General features: G+C 39.1%; 1 protein-coding gene across 1 annotated transcript in view; it reads right to left on the bottom strand.

The window, feature by feature from the left end:
• GADL1 (glutamate decarboxylase like 1) overlaps window positions 1-18,143 on the bottom strand; it is an 80,340-nt gene that overhangs the window by 19,503 nt on the left and 42,694 nt on the right. Inside the window, exon 14 of the mRNA XM_034064031.1 lies at window positions 17,227-17,316. Within this exon, the coding sequence (XP_033919922.1) occupies window positions 17,227-17,316 (90 nt within the window). The remainder of the gene's footprint in view (window positions 1-17,226; window positions 17,317-18,143) is intronic.

Genomic DNA, 18,143 nt, shown 5'->3' with positions numbered 1-18,143 from the left:
GGGTGTTGGTCGATGAGAAAATGAACATGAGCCAGCAGTGTGCACTCACAGCCCAGAAAGCCAACCGTATTCTGGGCTGCATCAAAAGGAGTGTGACCAGCAGGATCACCTCTCCTGCCCCTCTACTCTGCTCTCGTGAGACCTCACCTGGAGTATTGTGTGCAGTTCTGGTGTCCTCAACATAAAAAAAACATGGAACTGTTGGAACAAGTCCAGAGGAGGGCCATGAGGATGATCAGGGGACTGGAGCACCTCCTGTGTGAAGACAGGATGAGAAAGTTGGGTCTGTTCAGCCTGGAGAAGAGAAGGCTGCATGGAGACCTCATAACAGCCTTCCAGTATATGAAGGGGGCCTCTAAGGATGCTGGTGAGGGACTTTATTAGGGACTGTAGTGATAGGACAAGGGGTAACGGGTTAAAACTTAAACAGGGAAGTTTAGACTGGATATAAGGAAGAAGTCCTTTACTGTGAGGGTGGTGAGGCTGCCCAAGGAAGCTGTGAATGCTCCATCCCTGGTGGTGTTCAAGGCCGGGTTGGACAGAGCCTTGGGTGACATGGTTTATTGTGAGGTGTCCCTGCCCATGGCAGGGGGTTTGGAACTAGATGATCTTAAGCTCCTTTCTAACCCTAACTATTCTATGATTCTATGATGCATCTTCACCTCCAACCATATCATCACAGAGATTTTAATCATTAAATTGGCAGTTTCTTCTGTGAACCTATCACAACCTGACTATGCTTCCTGTAGCCAAAGGAAAAGGATGGTCCCAATCACAGAGGGTGTTTCGAAAGACTTAATTTCAAAAAAACTTCAGGCAGAAGAGACAGATGAAAGCTTAAAGCTCTTTAAAAAGATATTAGATGGCCAAAAGCTGCAATCCTTCAATCAAGAAAGGCAGCTTTATCTAAAAGCCCATCCTGGTTTATTGGCAAAGTGAAGATAGCAAAGCAATATTTAACAAGTTGAAAGGGGGAAGTGGATCATATTGCAGTTAATACAAATGTGACATAGAGAAAATTAATCAGAAGGAAAAGTCCTGTCCTTGATTGAAAGGACTAAGGAAAGAAAAAACACTTCAGTATGTATATTCTGGAAGAGTGAAGCCCTAGCTACGGTTAACCATTATTAAAAATGCAGAAAAAGGCAGAGGTCTTCAATAAGCTTTTAATTTTGGAAAGGGGGATTCCTGACACAAATCTGATGAACTTTCCAAGCCATTGGCAGATATTGGGATGTTAAAGATCTATTGAGGGCAAATGTTTAGACCTACAGGCCTGGATGGCTTTAACCCAAGATTAAAAAAGGCTCACTGAATCTTTGGATAATTTTGAGGATACCATGGAAATTTCAGAAAACAAGCACCAGTACTGGAAGTGCTAACGAGAAAGACCTAGTGAAATATGGATGCTTAAACAAATATGAACATAAAGTTTAAGAAATACTAAAGAAATACTCATACAGGATTTAATTTATAATGAATTAAAGGGTAAGAATATATAGTCATTTTAAAATTGATAGAAAAACTAAAAATTTAGTCTTTTGCGTTCAGTTACATTTATATCTTTGCCATACACCATTTTTTGGGTCAGGTTGTTTTCATTATTTTGCTGATATTACAAGTTTTCTTGATTATTTACTTGCACTTAGAGCATTAATAAGAAAGCTTTACACAAGCCATTTAGATGAAAAATAGCAGGAAGAATTCACACAGCAGCAGCACAAAAAAGTTAGGATCATACAATAGCAATACAGTAAAACTAAGCAAGATTTGAAAACTAGCATATCTCCGTATGTAGTAAACAGGGTGTCAATCAAATGGTGCTGCTAGCAACGCTCCACAGAGATCAAGATTAGCCTTGATGATAATCCTCATTGTTGGTTTTCTGGAAGTCAGTGAATGACAGCTGATACAATTTGCAATTGAGAGACTTGAAAAAGGAGAAAATGGAGGGAAACAAGCCATTGCACAGACCTGGAGGGCAAAAACCTGCTCTAGCAATAGCTCTTTTATACAGCCAAAATGTAAGTTGTGCGTAAAAGGAAAAAAAAACACAGACAGCTCAAAATGGATGAGTATGCTAAAAACAGTGACTCAGAAAATACTGTAGCAGTCAACAGTAAAACAAAATTCATATGAGGTTCATTCAGGTCACGTATCAGAAATCAAGAATCCTTCCTAGCAAGAAACTGATTTTTCTGCAATGGCTTTCACTCTACATCAGAGCCAAAATCAGCTTTAAAAAGTTCCATCAAGAGACAGACTACAAACGTTTATAATTAAGTCATTTATGCAGACACTTTAAAACAGGGGCTGCTCTTAAACATATATCCCACATCCTAGGACCACTGGTTAATCTGGGACTTCAGTCTGTTTTCTATGTACCAGTGGGGGGAAAAAAAATTTATTTTGCTCTTGTAACAGCCACTTACACAAGAGAAGTTTTCATTTCAGCATTCATCATCGCAACATGTGTATTTTACAAAGCCCCATCAGCTTGAGCTCCCAAAGAAATACTGTGGAAGAAAAAAGTTAATATGTTCCACAGTTTTATAAACAAGTGCACAGGCATTAAAGAGGCAATTTCATCGCCACATGCGGAAATTCAGTTGCTGGCAAACACTACCTGAGTTCACTTCTTTTTTTCAGGCATAACGAAAAACTGTAAGGAAGCTGATGACAGCCACAGGAATTATTCAGTGGCTAATGAAGATTTAAAGATGTGAGTCTGTTTCGTTTATCAATAAAAGAATGAGAGGTGACTTGATAGCTTATATGCATGTGAAAGGGGGAAAATAGAGTACAGAAAGCTATTTGTGTGGAACGTTATTTTCTCACCACCTTTTTTCCTCCCTTCTCAATCAATCTCCTTTCATACAGGAAGTCTAATTAGCCATTAAAAAAAGCGACAAGGAAAATGGTAGTTTTACTGTTCCTCAATATTTTCCAGTTGAGAATAGATGCCTTTGCTTTTACAAATAGAAATTTGCTTCTACAAAAGTCACCTGACTACCCAGAGAAAAGTCCTCAAAATACAGAGGTGGCCACATAATTCCTTTTGCCCTTACACTCTTTGCGGTCACAGGCTTCAGATTTTTGGCTAGATGCAAATCAACTGCAAACACGTAAATTAGTTTTTTTATTTTCGTAAGTCAGATGGAGCAACCTGAAGCTGTTGTTAATGGCTAAAACATTCCTGTCTGGCAGGCACAATTAATTTTCAGCATACTTTCAAAAGGAAAAGGTAAAGCCAGATGATGCCTTCCCACAGATCTCCAGACTGACTGCAGCTGGCTGATCTGGTCTGCCCTAAGGAGAAAAAGAAGAGAACTCCATCACCTGTTGTGATGTATCTCTTCCAGCACGCTTGGGTCTGCTTAGAGGATAAGAGCACAAACACTGTACTGGTAAAGAGCTGCTGCTGCAAGAAGAAAGAGAAAAGGACAGAGAAAGACAGAAAGTGTAACAGCTTCATTGGTCTTTTTTGGCAAAGAGCATGCTTTACTCTCTGGCACTTGCAGTCCTATTCCAGTACCCAAAAAAAATGCCTTTTGGAATACCAGGAACAAAGTAAGGAAATTCTATTAACTACTGTGATTTAAAAAATCTACTTAAGCTGTCCAACATAAGCCATAAATGTTTCATTTGTACCCTAAGGAATCCCCACTAAAGAAAACAGTTCTTTGATCAAATTATTTGCAAAACCAGACATGTTTACCATTCTTTTTTAGAAATGCTACATATGCACAAGTGCCTCCATCCTTTGCAGCTCCACTCAATATAGGAGTTTCCCACTTACACCTGATTTAACAAATACAATTAAATATTTCCCCAGTTAGGTTAAGCCTGTGTTGAAATTGTCACTGATGTTTACAGACTATAATAGCAGTTTACCTTTCCTGCAAGATAAAATAAAGATTTCAACTGTTAAGCAGCTTCTGTTTTCTGGCTGATAAGGCAGAAAGATATCATACTCTGTTTTCCATCATATATATAGGAACTCATGCTGTAGGGGTCCATTAGTTAAGGGAGAAAGTCAAAGATTTTATTTTCCTTCTGTCCATTTCCCCATAAAATGACCAAAAAAAAACATTGTACTATTTATCTTGTCATTGCTATTATTGCACTACAGCAAATTCATTGCTGTTATTTATTAAACATGCCAAAACCAACAGAATGCTAGGAAACACTTCGTTCATTCAGAAACCCCCGCAAGTACCAGCTGGCAGGCCAGAATGGTCACGATGCCACTAGAAAGATCTGTAACTGAAGAAAACTTTATGACGTAGTGTAGAAAGGGTTCATTTAAAAAGCCGCCACCCACAGACCACACTAGCACACATTATTCATTCATGACAGTCACTTAGCCCACCTGCAATTTCCAATATTCAAGTACCTTTGTAAGGTATTTAAAGCATTCAGAGAAACTCCTGTTACCATGTCTTGCAGATGGAGAGGCTGCACTAAAAAAGGTGTCAGCCAAGAAGTGGTGGCTTTCATTTCACATTGCAGTTTTGCTGTGTACAAAAGCAAAAAAATTATTCACTAACAATGACACAACTGATGAAAGTAATTTCTGTTTGGACAAGTTCTTTGCTTTCACTCTCAATGAGATTAATCCCATGCAAAGGACCAATGGGAGGGCAGATGTTAACTTTTATCCTAAACATGTCCTTCAGCACTGAAATACAATTATTAGCAGGGTTTAGGAATATATATAACCATCGTGGATCAAGCCAGGGGCTCTTCTGAGCAGTCACCTCACCAATCCCTAGTGCACACTAAAATGTTCACTGCAAGTGCTCATCTAAGAATCATCTGTTATTTCCTCATTTGCATTCCTCAGTCATCACCCTATTTAATTCAAACTCCCACTATATAACAGAAAAGATAAAACTCCTGATTCTCTGAACTGTATATCTAAATCCTCGCAGCTCAGGCAGCGGCAGGAAGGACAGCCCTAGAAGCAGCTTACAGGCACAAGGTGAAACAATATGGTGAGACAAGGATGGTCTTCAAGGAGCACCACTGACCACCAGGAGATGGGACTGATCTGGGCTGCATGGCTGCCTCGCTACCTCTAATACCGAGGGCTCCACATAAGACTGTTCCTCACACCAACAACAGTCACACGATGCAACCCTGCCAGAAGAGCCCCATGATCACATCCTAAGAAAGGACCAAGGGTCTCAGTTTCTCCAGGCTTCCTACAGCTTCATTCCAATATTTTTTTTCTGTCGGTAGGATGTTGCAAAAGTCAATCTTCCGTTCACGATTTATGCATAGGAATAGAATTTATCCCTTGTTCAAACCACAGAGCACCAAGTCCACAAAAAACTTCTATGACTGCTTTTTTCCTGAGACAAGACTATATATCCTCCCCATACATACACAATACCACTTGTGCAGCCCCTGGGTTTCAAATTATTGCATTCTCATCACCAGGGGACCAGTTAGGATCCTTCAGAGAGCCCCAGGGCTTCTCATATGTAAGAAGTAAATTCAGAGCTGGCTTGCAGACCAGCTCGATAGACACAGAGAACACATTCAATGCCCCTGTGGGACCATTCTGCAAGCACCCAGCAGAGAAGAGTTAGCAGAGAACTGAGAGTACTAGAGACACTCTGAAATGCTAGTGCCCCCAAATGACTGTTTTTCTCATTTACAGAAAATTAGGAGGTGGAAGGGGAAGTAAAGGGAGTTCATTGTTCCCCCAAATGCCAGATGAAGTAATTTAAGTCAGTGCATTAAAATATGATTACCATTTGTTAGAAAAAGAAATTATGATGGGGGAAGAGACAGCTTTTATTCAGGTAAAATCTGAGCACAGAATGAAACTTTTAGTGACCTCAAGACTCCAGTACTTAGACATTCCTAGGATGCTTCAATTATTGAATTCCCCTGTGATGTATATTAGGTTTCGTTCTGATCCACAGGCTATTAAACTTGATCTATGACACTTCCAGAAAAAGCCACAGTTTGGAGTTCAGCCTGTAACTCAAAACTTTTTTTTCCTTCCATCATTGCTTATTAATGTGAACTGAGGGAGCATAATGAAGGGGTGCACAGATATGCAGAAGCACAGTGCTGCTTTAGATGAACATAGTCAATAGGGTCAACTAGAACTAAATTAACTGTGCTGAGTGTCTTCAAACTGTTTTCTTACTAAAAGCAGTTCTCTTCACAGGCAGGTACAAAAGGCCATTTAAAATATTAGTCAACATGTTCCAACTCCAAAATGTAGCAAAGGAAAGAAAGAGTAATTAGTCCTATTTAAGCAGAGAAAAATATACACTGTTTGGGCAAGCAAGTAGCATGTCGACAGGAATCTGGATGAACTAGCTGAAACCAACAAAATACATCAAGAGTACAGCAATTTGCTGTAGCACAGAATGGAAAATATTTGACTGTAAATAGCTAATAATAGATACTGCATTTTTTTTCTGAGAATAAACCATAGATTTAGAGGTCACAATTCTTGGAAAATATGCATTTGCAAGGAATAAGGTTCTGTTTGCTTTGTAGGGTTGTGGGTTGTGGGTTTGGGTTTTGGTGGAGTTTCTCATTTTGATGTTTTGGGGTTTTTTTCTTACCTAAAAGTATCCAAAGGCTATTCAGATAACAAAAATGTTGACCATGTTTAAGGGAAACAGATAATAGAAGCTGGGAAAATGGGCTGACAAGACCCTCATGAAGTTAAAAAAAAAAAAAACCAAAATCTGCAACTGGGAAGAAACAACCCCCTGCACCAATAAATGCTGGGGGCCATCCACCTGGAAAGCAGCTTGGCAGAAAAGGACCTGAGGGTCCTGATGGACACCAGGGCTGACTGTGAGCAAGCAACGTACTCTTGCAGCAAAGCAGACTGGCTGCATTAGAAGATCACCAGAAGGCTGATGGAGGTGATCCTTTCCCTTTACTCAGCACTAGAGTACTGTGTCCAGCTGTGGGCTCCCCAGTACAAGAGAGACATGAACTTATTGGAGAGATTCCAAGGGACACAAGGATGGTCAGGGAACTACAGCATCTCTCCTTTGAGGAAAGACTGTGAGACTGGGGACTAGGGACTGGGGCCTCTTCAGCCTAAAAAAGAGAAGTCGTAGGAGGAACCTTAATGTATATAAATACCTGAAGGGAGGGCACAAAGATGATCCAGGTTCTCCCCAGTGGTGTCCAGTGACAGGACCAGAGGCAGCTGGCACAAACTGAAATACCAGAGGTTCCCTCTGAACATCGGGAAACACTTTTTTACTAAGGGTGAGTGAGGACTGGCACAGGCTGCCCAAGGAGGTTATGGAGTCTCCATCCGTGGAGACATTCACAGGCCGCTTGGATGTGGTCCTGGGTAACCCACTCTAAGTACCCCTGGTTGAGCATAGGGTTTGGACAAGAGGTCCCTTCCAATATTATCCACTCTGCGATTCTGTTTAGTTTTTCTGAGATTCTAGTTACTTCAGTAATATTATGCCTCATTCCACCTTCTCCAAGAATAATTTTCATTTACATGATCCCAATATGTAAATACATAAACATATACATGCGTATGCATAAGTATACACACATTTACATTCAAAAATTGCATATCAACAGTTCTAAAAAGTCTCACAATGTTGCATTACATTAAATATGAAATTTTTAATTTCTACAGGAGTAATGAACAAAAACGCACTATTGTTCAGGAAATGACAAGAGGTACATGCAAAAAAAAATAATTACAAATTATTATATCTATGCCTTTTTTATTTTCTTTATCTATAAAATATTGATAATTCATCAAAATGCTCCAAATTAGGAGCACTTAGATCTTACTTTTTCAGTTCTTCACAACACAAGAGATGATGATTTTCTGAGGTTTGTCACCAACTGCCTGACGAATTTATATGACTTTTGATTCTTTGACTGAATCTCAAAAAAAAACCCAAAAAAGAAACATGTGGGTAACATGCTGTATCTATTTGGAAGACATACAAATAAAATAGCACTCTTCATTCACACAGAAGTAGCAAGAACCACTTATGCAGTGCTTAAGCACCTTTTAGTCAACTCAATTTGCAGCAATAAAGTGGAGAATGAGGTCCCCTTGAATCTCCACAGTCGATCTTCCAATTAGAAAATGAGGCTTTTTAGATGTTTGCTATATGTAAACACAAAGATTTATAATGTGTGAGGCTTTTAATAATGGAAAGGTTTGAAACCAGCTTCTTTGTTTTCTATATCTGAACTGAAAGCTAGAATGACCCTCAGGTCATTTGCAAGGCAGTATGCAAAATTTTTAAGACATTGGACAAGTGGAACCTATGCTTCCCCTGCAAGAAGGGAGTAAGTAGCTCTACACGAAACATGTATTTTTGCAAATGATCTGCTTTGGTCTGTAAAGAACAGTCATGTTAACTTAACTAGCCCTTGTGAGACAGTTTTTAACCTGAATTAAGTACCGTACTTACATATGGCCATACCACTCCTAGAACCTGAGTTAGCTAAGGTACCTTCACAGTGCATTATATACTGTGATGAAAATTCATATTGCATTGGTATCCCTAGAAGATTTGATCCTTTGCTTCGAACGTGTCAATCTCTCATGATTTTATTTCCTTACAATATTTTTCTCCACTTTGCCAATATCCCCAGTTTCATTTCGTGCCATTCTGTGTATTACCACAAGGAGAAATGATTGGACCCTCCATTATCCTTAAAAGGATTTCAAGCAAGAAACTGGTCTGAAATCTGCTTCACCTTTGGAGATCTGAGCAATCTTGCTCTGCAGGTGGCAAAGGGAAGATGAAATTCTTGTTCAGCCTGAACACAACATACACGGAGCTGCAGCAGACTCCCTCCTCATAGCTCTGGTAGTCTCTGTAGCCTGAGCACTGGGGATCAACAGACCTCAAGTCCCCAGTGGGCCTCGAACATGTACAGTTCAATGTTAAGTCTCTGACAAAAGTTGCCCTGCACTCTCATCTAGTAAACCATACAGCAGCAAGGTCATTTGAGCTTCTTCTCTTTGTTTCAATAATTGAATAGTTTTAGCAGCTGTGTAACACTGTACTTACAAAAGAGATGTTTTCCTGCCAAATGTATTATTATTTCTGGATGGGATGCAAATATCATTTCAAGATATGACCTGGTTGTTACTAGTCTGGGAAGAGACTGAGGGGCAGAACAGAAACAGTTAACTATCCAAAGGACTGAACTAACATGGTTGAATGAAGTGGAAGGTTATTTAGTGATGTTGATTCTTGTCTATTTGCCTCATTTGAAACTGTACCACTGACTTAAAATAAGGAAAGATTCCAGAATGACCAGGGCTACTTTAAACTGGAGCCAGTCAGGAAGAGGGGCAAAGCAGAGAGCTAGAACAGAAATCTGTACCATTGCCCTATCATTAATTACTAAATTTCTTAGAACTACAACAGAAAGCATGAGGTGGAAGCAGTTCACATCTCTGCCTTGTCTTACTACATCTACTGTAGTTACAATACAGTCATACAAATATACCTTCTTTTCTATTTCCATATGTACGTCTGATATGTCAGTCATCCCATGGAAAAGCAAGTATGAGATCAGGTTACTCTCTCAAATCATTGTATCTCACTGAAACTTAAGCAGGTGTATAACCTCACCAGTGTAAAATATATACTGAAGTGATACTAGGACAGTGTTCAAGGTAAAATGCATTCATCTCTACTTCTCCTGATGGAGAATTTGAACTGTGAATATGGCCCCTTAGTCTAGCCCTACTACTTTAGTACTCATGCAAGAATAAATATAACAGAACAAAGACATAAATTCCAGACATGAAGTCAGAAACCCAAGTATTCTATTTTGAATTAAAATTTTTTTAAAGGTGTATTATTTTGTGTTCATACAACTCAAGTCTACAGAGGACTTTTAAAACAGTCATGAAAAATATCTTTTTCTTAATTAACAGCTACAGCCACTTTTGTACTGATGAGTTATATAAAACTGCAGGATTAAAACATATTAAAAGGCAAATCGTACAAATCCTTCATTAACAAGGTACTGAAACACAGCTATGATTTTTCTCTGCTATTATATTACACTGTACTGTTCTCATTTATCAGAGCTCAGATCTTCGTAACAACAGTCATTTATATACAACTAAACTACAAAGAATTTATTCATTCTGCTACTGTATATTATATATTAGTAGCTGCAAAATAAAGAGATGTTGTTACTTTAACAGGCAACTGCTTATTTTATTATTAAATTTCTGAGCACCATCTTCTGATGAGGAATGTTCACATGACAATATATGTCCTGGCCACTAATGTATTCCTCATTTTCTGGTTGTGGGGTTTATTGTGCCTCACCCTGCTGAAGTCCTTGCCTACAGGCCTTAAGTGGTCCTCTTGCTGTCCGGGAATGCTACATTTCTGCCCTTCCTGAACACGATACTGAGAATTCAGCTGAGTCCATTGAATCACAAAGATATTTTATAGCTCTTCACTCCAGGAGCTTGTGAGATAGAGGCCTATAACAGCACACAGCCTGCTGAGGATTCTGGGTCTTCTTGCTTGTGTTTATGAACTAAAGTAGCTGAGCTAGGATCCTGGCATCTGTAAGGCTCTCCTCCTGAATAAATAATACTGAGAAGTCTTTCCCAAGGGTGCTTCTGACTGTAGGTTGCCTAAATTATGATGTGGGAGTTCCCCTTCATCTCCTCCATGTAACAGAGGGAAAATGTGCCAACTCCTCAAGTAGCTCCCTTGGGTAACTGTCTCAAGTCTTATAGGATGAATCTGGAGCTTCTCTTGATGCTGAAGATTTCCCAGACAAACCAAATTTCTTTAGAAAACCCCTATGCCTTTGGAGGTCCCCATCTGATTTGCTGAAATGACAATCCATCCCCCAGAGAAGGTCTTTCTCTTAGACCTGCCAAATCAATCTCTTCCACTTACAGAAGCCCACAACAGATTTGTAGGCTGTTTTAAGAGAACACAAAAGTTTAAGGGATGGCACCATCTCTAACACAATCCTCAAAGGTTGGGGGGATGGATGGGGGGTGGAATGAGAGGGAATCAAAAAACAAACAGACCACCACAAAACCAAACCAACAGCAGAACCTTTCCCACTTTCTTTCTTTTCCAAACATATTTTTCCATGATTATATAATTTCAGTGCAACATGAAAGCACATGGGATCATAAACAACTGCACCAAATTATAGCATACAGTATGCACAAAGGACTGACGAAGGACAGTCACAATAGCATCACAGAACATTTTGGTTGGAAAAGACCTCTATGATCACCAAGTCTAACCACTAACCAAGTCCACCACTAAGTGTCACATCTTTTAAGTATTTCCAGGGATGCTGACTCAACCACTTCCCTGGGAAGCCTGTTCCAATCTTTGACAAGCCTTTTGATAAAGAAAATTTTCCCAATATCCAATGTAAATCTTTCCTGGTGGAACTTTGTCTTCCTCTTGTCTTATTGCTCGTTACTTGGGAGGACAGACCAGCACCCATTAACATATTATGTACGAACACATACATATTTCTTTACCCTGAAGGATTATACACCTCCTGTGAAGGGAAAAAGGTTGCAATTGGTCCCCTTGTCCAGCTCATTGGAAAAGATATTAAACAGAATCAGCCCAATACTGAACCCTAGAGAATACCACGTGTGACCAGCTGCCAACTGGGTTTCATTCCATTCACCACAATATTTTGGGCTCAGGTAAACAGCCTTTTTTTTTTTTTTTTTTTTTTTTTTTTACACAGCAACAAATACACACAGTAACTCTAGGTTATCCTGCTCTTGCAGGGGGGTTGGACTAGATGATCTTTCGAGGTCCCTTCCAACCCTTGGGATTCTGTGATTCTGTGATTCTGTGAACTCATGAGCAGCCAATTTCGCCAGGAAAATGCTCAGTGAAATAGTGTCAAAGGCCTTACTAAAGTCCAGGTAGATGACATCTACATCTTTTCCCTCATCCACTACATGGGTCACCTTGTCATAGAAGCTAATGATTTAGCCAATCTAACTCCCATGTACTTCTGTGTAAATCTTACAATTGATTTTCCTGTCACTTGATGTGGCCCTCCACAGAAGCTCATGTCAGAGCTAGATGCTAGAGTCAATAGGCTACGTGTTACTATAAAAATTACTTATGTAAGCCAAGTTCACAGAAATGGTTCTCTACCATTACCCTTCAAACACACACATTAAAATACTGTTTAATTGTTTTCTTGTCCAGGTGTCAGAAAAACTCAAAATACAAGGATGCCAGGCATTCAAGTAACAACATTTTGAACACAAATCCCAAGTGGAAAAACACTTGCAGTGATATGTTGGGGACCTTTCTTGTGCATAAACTTGGGCTCTCTGCATTTAATACTATGGTTATAATCAATGTCATTTTTCTCTTATTCTTAAAAATTATAGAGGCCAAACATTATTAATACAACCAACTGGAGGTCTTGTTTTCCCTTCACATTCAAACCTCATACCATAGTCAATAGAAATTTTAAATACATAAAGAATACTGAATCAGGTCCTTGATTAGTGTTTGATTTATACCACAAAGGCCACAGGATTCAGAGGTTGCTAAGGCAACACCACTTCAACTTCCTAATATTTCTGCTTTGATATGAAACCTCTCGTTATATAAATGTATCACAACACCAGTCAGCATGACAGGCTGTTTTACAAATATGCCTTCAGATAGCAGACAGCCATATTCTTCCCTTGGGGAAGGGGGAAAGAATAAGATTACCTTTTACTAAGGGGAAGAGGGGAGAAGCAAAAATGGCATTCCAAACTGTACGGGCTTTAGCATGAAATTGTATCCTGAGCCTTCTAATACTGCCAATAAACTTTGTATTATTTGGTCCAAAATCCACAAAAGGACAGGAAGAAAACAAAACAAAAGACCCCAAACAAATTACTCAAGTAGAGTCTGCCACTGAGATGCTAGATTTTTGAGCAATTGAAACTAACAACTGTGCATAAAAGCTGACCTACTGAAACTAAACTATTGAAAATCTGATATTCCAGCATATGTTATTTAGAACCACAGACCAGGCAAAGTCTAGTAAAGCATGAAAGACCTGTCAGGAACCTACTGACACTTTTTTAACCCCATTAACATTTTGAGGTCTAAAGTGGTACTTGTCAATATACCACTAGCTTTCTTTACTAAGTAGCATTCAATATTTAGTAGTCTACCCACAGTTACACTCCAGGACCCTTTGGCAAAGTCAAGCTCCTGCAGGAGGAGGATTCTGTTAAAGATGGTTAATTCTTTGTCATCTTAGTCTTCTAGACTACACAGCTTGAGGAGACCACAAGCTGATCCAAAATGTACAAGGCATGGCTGGCAGTCTGCGTTAGCAACAGGACAGCAGTAGTTTCAGGTGCATCCCTCCAAACCCTTCCTTGTGCCCTAGCACCCTCTGTGCTGCCATGAGGCTTTCCAGACACTAAAAATCAGCTAATTCTACATCATCTGGAGACACTTTGGTGTAAGCTGAGAAAGATGACTCTTCTAAAGAGAAGATTGTTACAAGTAATAATATACATAGATATTAGTGGTTTTGGAAAAAAAAATATGAAAATTGTAACGTTCTGGACTCTTTCCTTTCTTTTTGTTTTCCTTTTTTTTTTTTTTTCCTTCCTTCACTTCCATTTCCAGCTTGCAATTTCCAGCTACCCTTTTCTCTCTGTGACATACTATCCTCAGCAGTAGACAAATCTTCAGGTGTATCACAAGAGGAAGAGGAGAAAAAATATCACCAAGGGGCACATGCAGTGTGAGCAAAGCCATTGTCCTCTCATCCCTGACTTATGTCAGATCCAAAAATAGCACCACTTACAAATATTTCTGGTCGAATGTATCAGCAGCTTCCCACTTACCACAGAGTGACCATTTGTATGGTTTCTACAACAATTAACCCCTCAATTAATCCCACAATTAATTGTGAAGAATGTCACTGGAAAACACCCAACACTGCAGGTTCCTTTATGGATTATGCCATCTGCTATGCCCATACTGACAAATGTTCAGGGCATGGACTATCATGGACCACCCAACTGCATCCAAAGCCTTGCTGTACTGTCTGCAGAACCAGTTTAACTTCATAGCCAATGTCTGCAGTAATCCCAAAAAATGAGAGTGGTGTCAGACTGCGGGCATGCACAGAATTCCCAGTTTCACTAGGTAACAGAGTAAAGTACATTTATGCTGTTCTTTATTTCCCCACCATCATGTTGTTCCTCATCCTAAAGTGCTTGGGTGATTAGTCAAATGACCAGACAGTGGCTGTTTCAAACCCTTCAGGCCGCTCTTTCCTATCATCTTTCTGTTTTGCATGTTGGAGACTCTGAATAGGGCTAATTTTATACATGAAGTTCAAGTCCCTGGAATTTAAAACAAATAGCCTACCACAGTGGGGTGGGGAAGCTTCTGAGAGACAGAGATTATGTAGGACAGCTAGAAGACTGACATCAGAACCAGGTATCACACTGCAAGCTAGTCAGCCCTGACACATTTCCACATAAAGTGGGCCATGGAAGCTGGAGGGGATCCAGTACAGCAGGAAACCTTCAGGGTTATTTTGTATAAGACTACACAAATTCTTCACAAAGCTGAGGACTTGAGATCAGAGCTACTTGCTTATCAACTTTCACCATCACTAAAACTCACATAACTAACCTCAGGAGACAATATGTTATTCTGAACAATATTGCTGAACAAGCAGTTCAATAAAATCCATTACTTGCTCAAGAGATTTTTAAGACATACATTTACTTAATTATTGTCAGATATGCAGCTCAACAAAAAGGAAAATTGATTCTGGATAAACAGAATAACTGATGTTAAAATGTTGTGTGAAAAGACAAATTGTGAATTAAAGCATTTTAATGCTCATTTTAGTGAAATGCTAGGAATATTCAAGAAGCACTTGCAATCAAAAAACTGTACACATCCTCATATGCCCATCAATGACCTCTCCAGTCTTCATCTTAAACCTTGCTTGTCAGAATGTATTCCTTCTTGCCTAGACATATTTTGTACTGATTAATGTAATATAATGATGATGCTCTTTGCATCAGCAATGTTAAAACAAACTGACATCAGCTTGAAAAGTCAAGTCAGTCTTATTTTGGGGGCCCACTGCTGTTATGTCATCTACTCACTGATACCTGTTGTGCCTCAAACTGGCCCTCAGTATCCAGAAAGCAAAGTAACCCTAGACCTATCTCTGTAGAGAATCAGGGAGGTGAAATAACATGTTTTGTTTCTGTAACAGGCTCATTTCTGTAGTGTTCAAGAACTTCATACAGTGCTTAAAGCAACACACCTAGCAGTCATAATCTGTTGTTTCCTCTGGGAGAGGAATTTGTGCCATTCAGTACCTTGCTTTGCTAGGGAGCTTTGGGCTGCTTTGTGGTAGATTTTTTTTTCAGGCTTTTGTGAGGAGGAGGAAAATAAGTTATATTTTAGGATTTGGGGTTTCTCTGTACTTCATCAGAGGCAGCATAATAATCAAGAAAAAAGTCACCTTGCCCATAAAAAGTGTGGATGAGATCTGCAGTGGTGCTTGGCTCTTGAGAGAAAGTGCACACAAGCTCCCTTCTCCTAGAGTTCTCTCCCACAAAACTGGCTAGGAAAAATCTGCATTTCCAGCATCAGTCTACTTATGTAAGTGTATAAAATAAAGGCAGGCATCTACTCCCCACCCTGACCAGAAGCACCATAGAGCAGCAAAGCAGAGTACCAGTAAGTTACACTCAATAAGCCGCTTACAATATACATGCTCAAAGCCATTCACTGCACTACATCTCTTCCCTCTCAGTCCCTTTCATAGCATACATAACACAAAAGATGGCAGTTGTAGTTACCAGTTCTTCTATGCCTTCCCACTAGTCTTTTCCCAAACCCTCACTCCTCCACATGTAGATGAGCTGTTATTCAGCTCCCTGTGCGCGTATATACATACATAGGCCTTCTACTCTAACACGAGGAAGGAAAGCCTCATATGAAAGAATTATGACCCACCCATGCTTTGTGAAAACATAGTAAATGCAAAGCCCTTGCACCCACACAGTGGCTATGCATGTCTTGGTGATGCAAAAGTTAAATATACTTCCCAAAACAATGCAGACAGGGTTAAGTAAGACCTCACCATAAAGACACCAGCATCTATCATAAATTGTGGGGGTGGATGTATATACATATACATATATGAGACAAGAGTGTTGACATATTGAAAAATGTGGGATCTGAGCATGATGCAAATAGTACGGAATAAGGGGTGGATACCATCCTGGGTTCAGCAGTAGCAGTCATTTTTCTCCTGTGTTCCAGTGCCGTGTTTTTGACCTTCAGCTTGGGAACAATGCTGATAACACTGATGTTTTTAGTTGTTGCTAAGTAATGTTTACTCCCACCAAAAACATTTTGAGTCTCATACTCTGCCAGGGAGGAGAAGCCAGGAAGCAGAGACAAAAAAAAGCAATTCCTGTGAATACACTTCAATGTTCTAGCTTAAATTTCTAATAGCAAATCCTAGGAAAAAAGAAATGCAGAGCACCAAATCTGCTACAGAGAGGAGCAAACAATGAGTTAAATTCAATTCCTCACAGAATAGTTTATTCAAGAAAACATAATACCATAGTGTCTACTGGTTTCTTAATCAAGTCTTAACTACTGATTCCCTACTAGTAACTTCAAAATTTTACTGCTGCTTTTTTCAAGACATTTATGATTTTCTACCAAGTTGGCAAAGAGTTGCCAAAACATTCAAAGAAGTTTCTCTCATTGTATTCCTGTTACCACTTACGGGTTGTTTAACATCAGAAATGTATTCTTAAGCACTTCGTCACTTGCAGTATCATAGATTATCAGAGATAACTAAAGACAAGCTCCAAGGACAACCTTAAGTGTCTGAAACAAGTAATGAATAATCTGCCCAGATGACAGATGCAAACTGTTTGTCTTTGCTCATTCTGCCAACTGCTACCAGCTTTGATAGTAAGATGAATACTTGTAAATGTCTTAATCTCTTACATTAGGAAAAAATATTAATTAGCCTTTTCTGAACAGACAACAAACTTAAATCTTACTGACACATATTTAAAGGTTAAATCCCAAATCTACTGATAGGTTGATGGTGAGCAAAGCCAAGGGCTATTCTACACTCTTATTTGGCACACAGATATATCAGTAAGCTACAGATAACACTGCATGTGACACTCACCTGGTGTAGCTTCTGCCAAAATTCAGGTCCATCCTCCATTTTTCTTAAACTCGGTGGAATGTACCAAAAGCAAACATTTGCATACTCGGGCTAAACAAGAGAACAAGGGATTGCTTATGAGATATAACAAATCGTACAGGAATATATATTATAGATCATCAAAGAGTTCTGCTTTGTTTTGGAGGGGAAGAAGGAGGGAAGAACCTTAGAGCTTATACTCTTTTCATTAAAACTTTCTTCTCCAACTCAACTTCTGTTTTCCTTTTTTAAAACTATAAGAACTATAAGTAGTTCTATAAATATTATGGGTTTTGTATCATCCATTTTTTTTCCTGCTGCCAGAAAAAGGAAACCTTTTGGGGTTCCTTTTTCCTTTCTTCTTCCTATGTACATATTTAATTCTTTGTTAACTCTTTTTTCCTAACCAAAGCTTTAACAGAGGCATAGAAAGGTAACTTACAGATTTCAAAATTGGAGCGACAAGAAAACATTTTTTTTAGGTTTTTTGTTTCTTGTTTTTTGGGGTGGGTTTTTTTTGTTTTTTGTTTGTTTGTTCATTTTTGGTTGGTTGGTTTTGTTAGGTTTTTTTTCTAATGAAGTTTCCTTTGATCCATTTTACATAAATTCAATTTTTGTCACCATTTAACACTTGTACAGCTAGTAATTTTTCTACTGAACAATGCCAACCTCCTTTTATATCATATCTCATGCAGCATACTACATAGTGCTGGAGTTAATGCCGGCTTTCTCAATTTCCACATTTTATAACAATCTCAGGACCCCTTGCAGTGTACGTGCCATAGCTTGGATGTATATATTCCAATATCTAAATAGACCTTTTGAGCAAAGACTAAGACTCCACATCTTTGCTTCCCTCCAGTGAAATTCTGCCTTTAAATTTTGCCAGGGTCTCTACA

Source organism: Melopsittacus undulatus, chromosome 1 (assembly GCF_012275295.1).
Source record: "Melopsittacus undulatus isolate bMelUnd1 chromosome 1, bMelUnd1.mat.Z, whole genome shotgun sequence".
NCBI lineage: Eukaryota > Metazoa > Chordata > Aves > Psittaciformes > Psittaculidae > Melopsittacus > Melopsittacus undulatus.
Note: the sequence above shows the minus strand (reverse complement) of the source record. Positions and strands in the feature narration are given on the sequence as shown.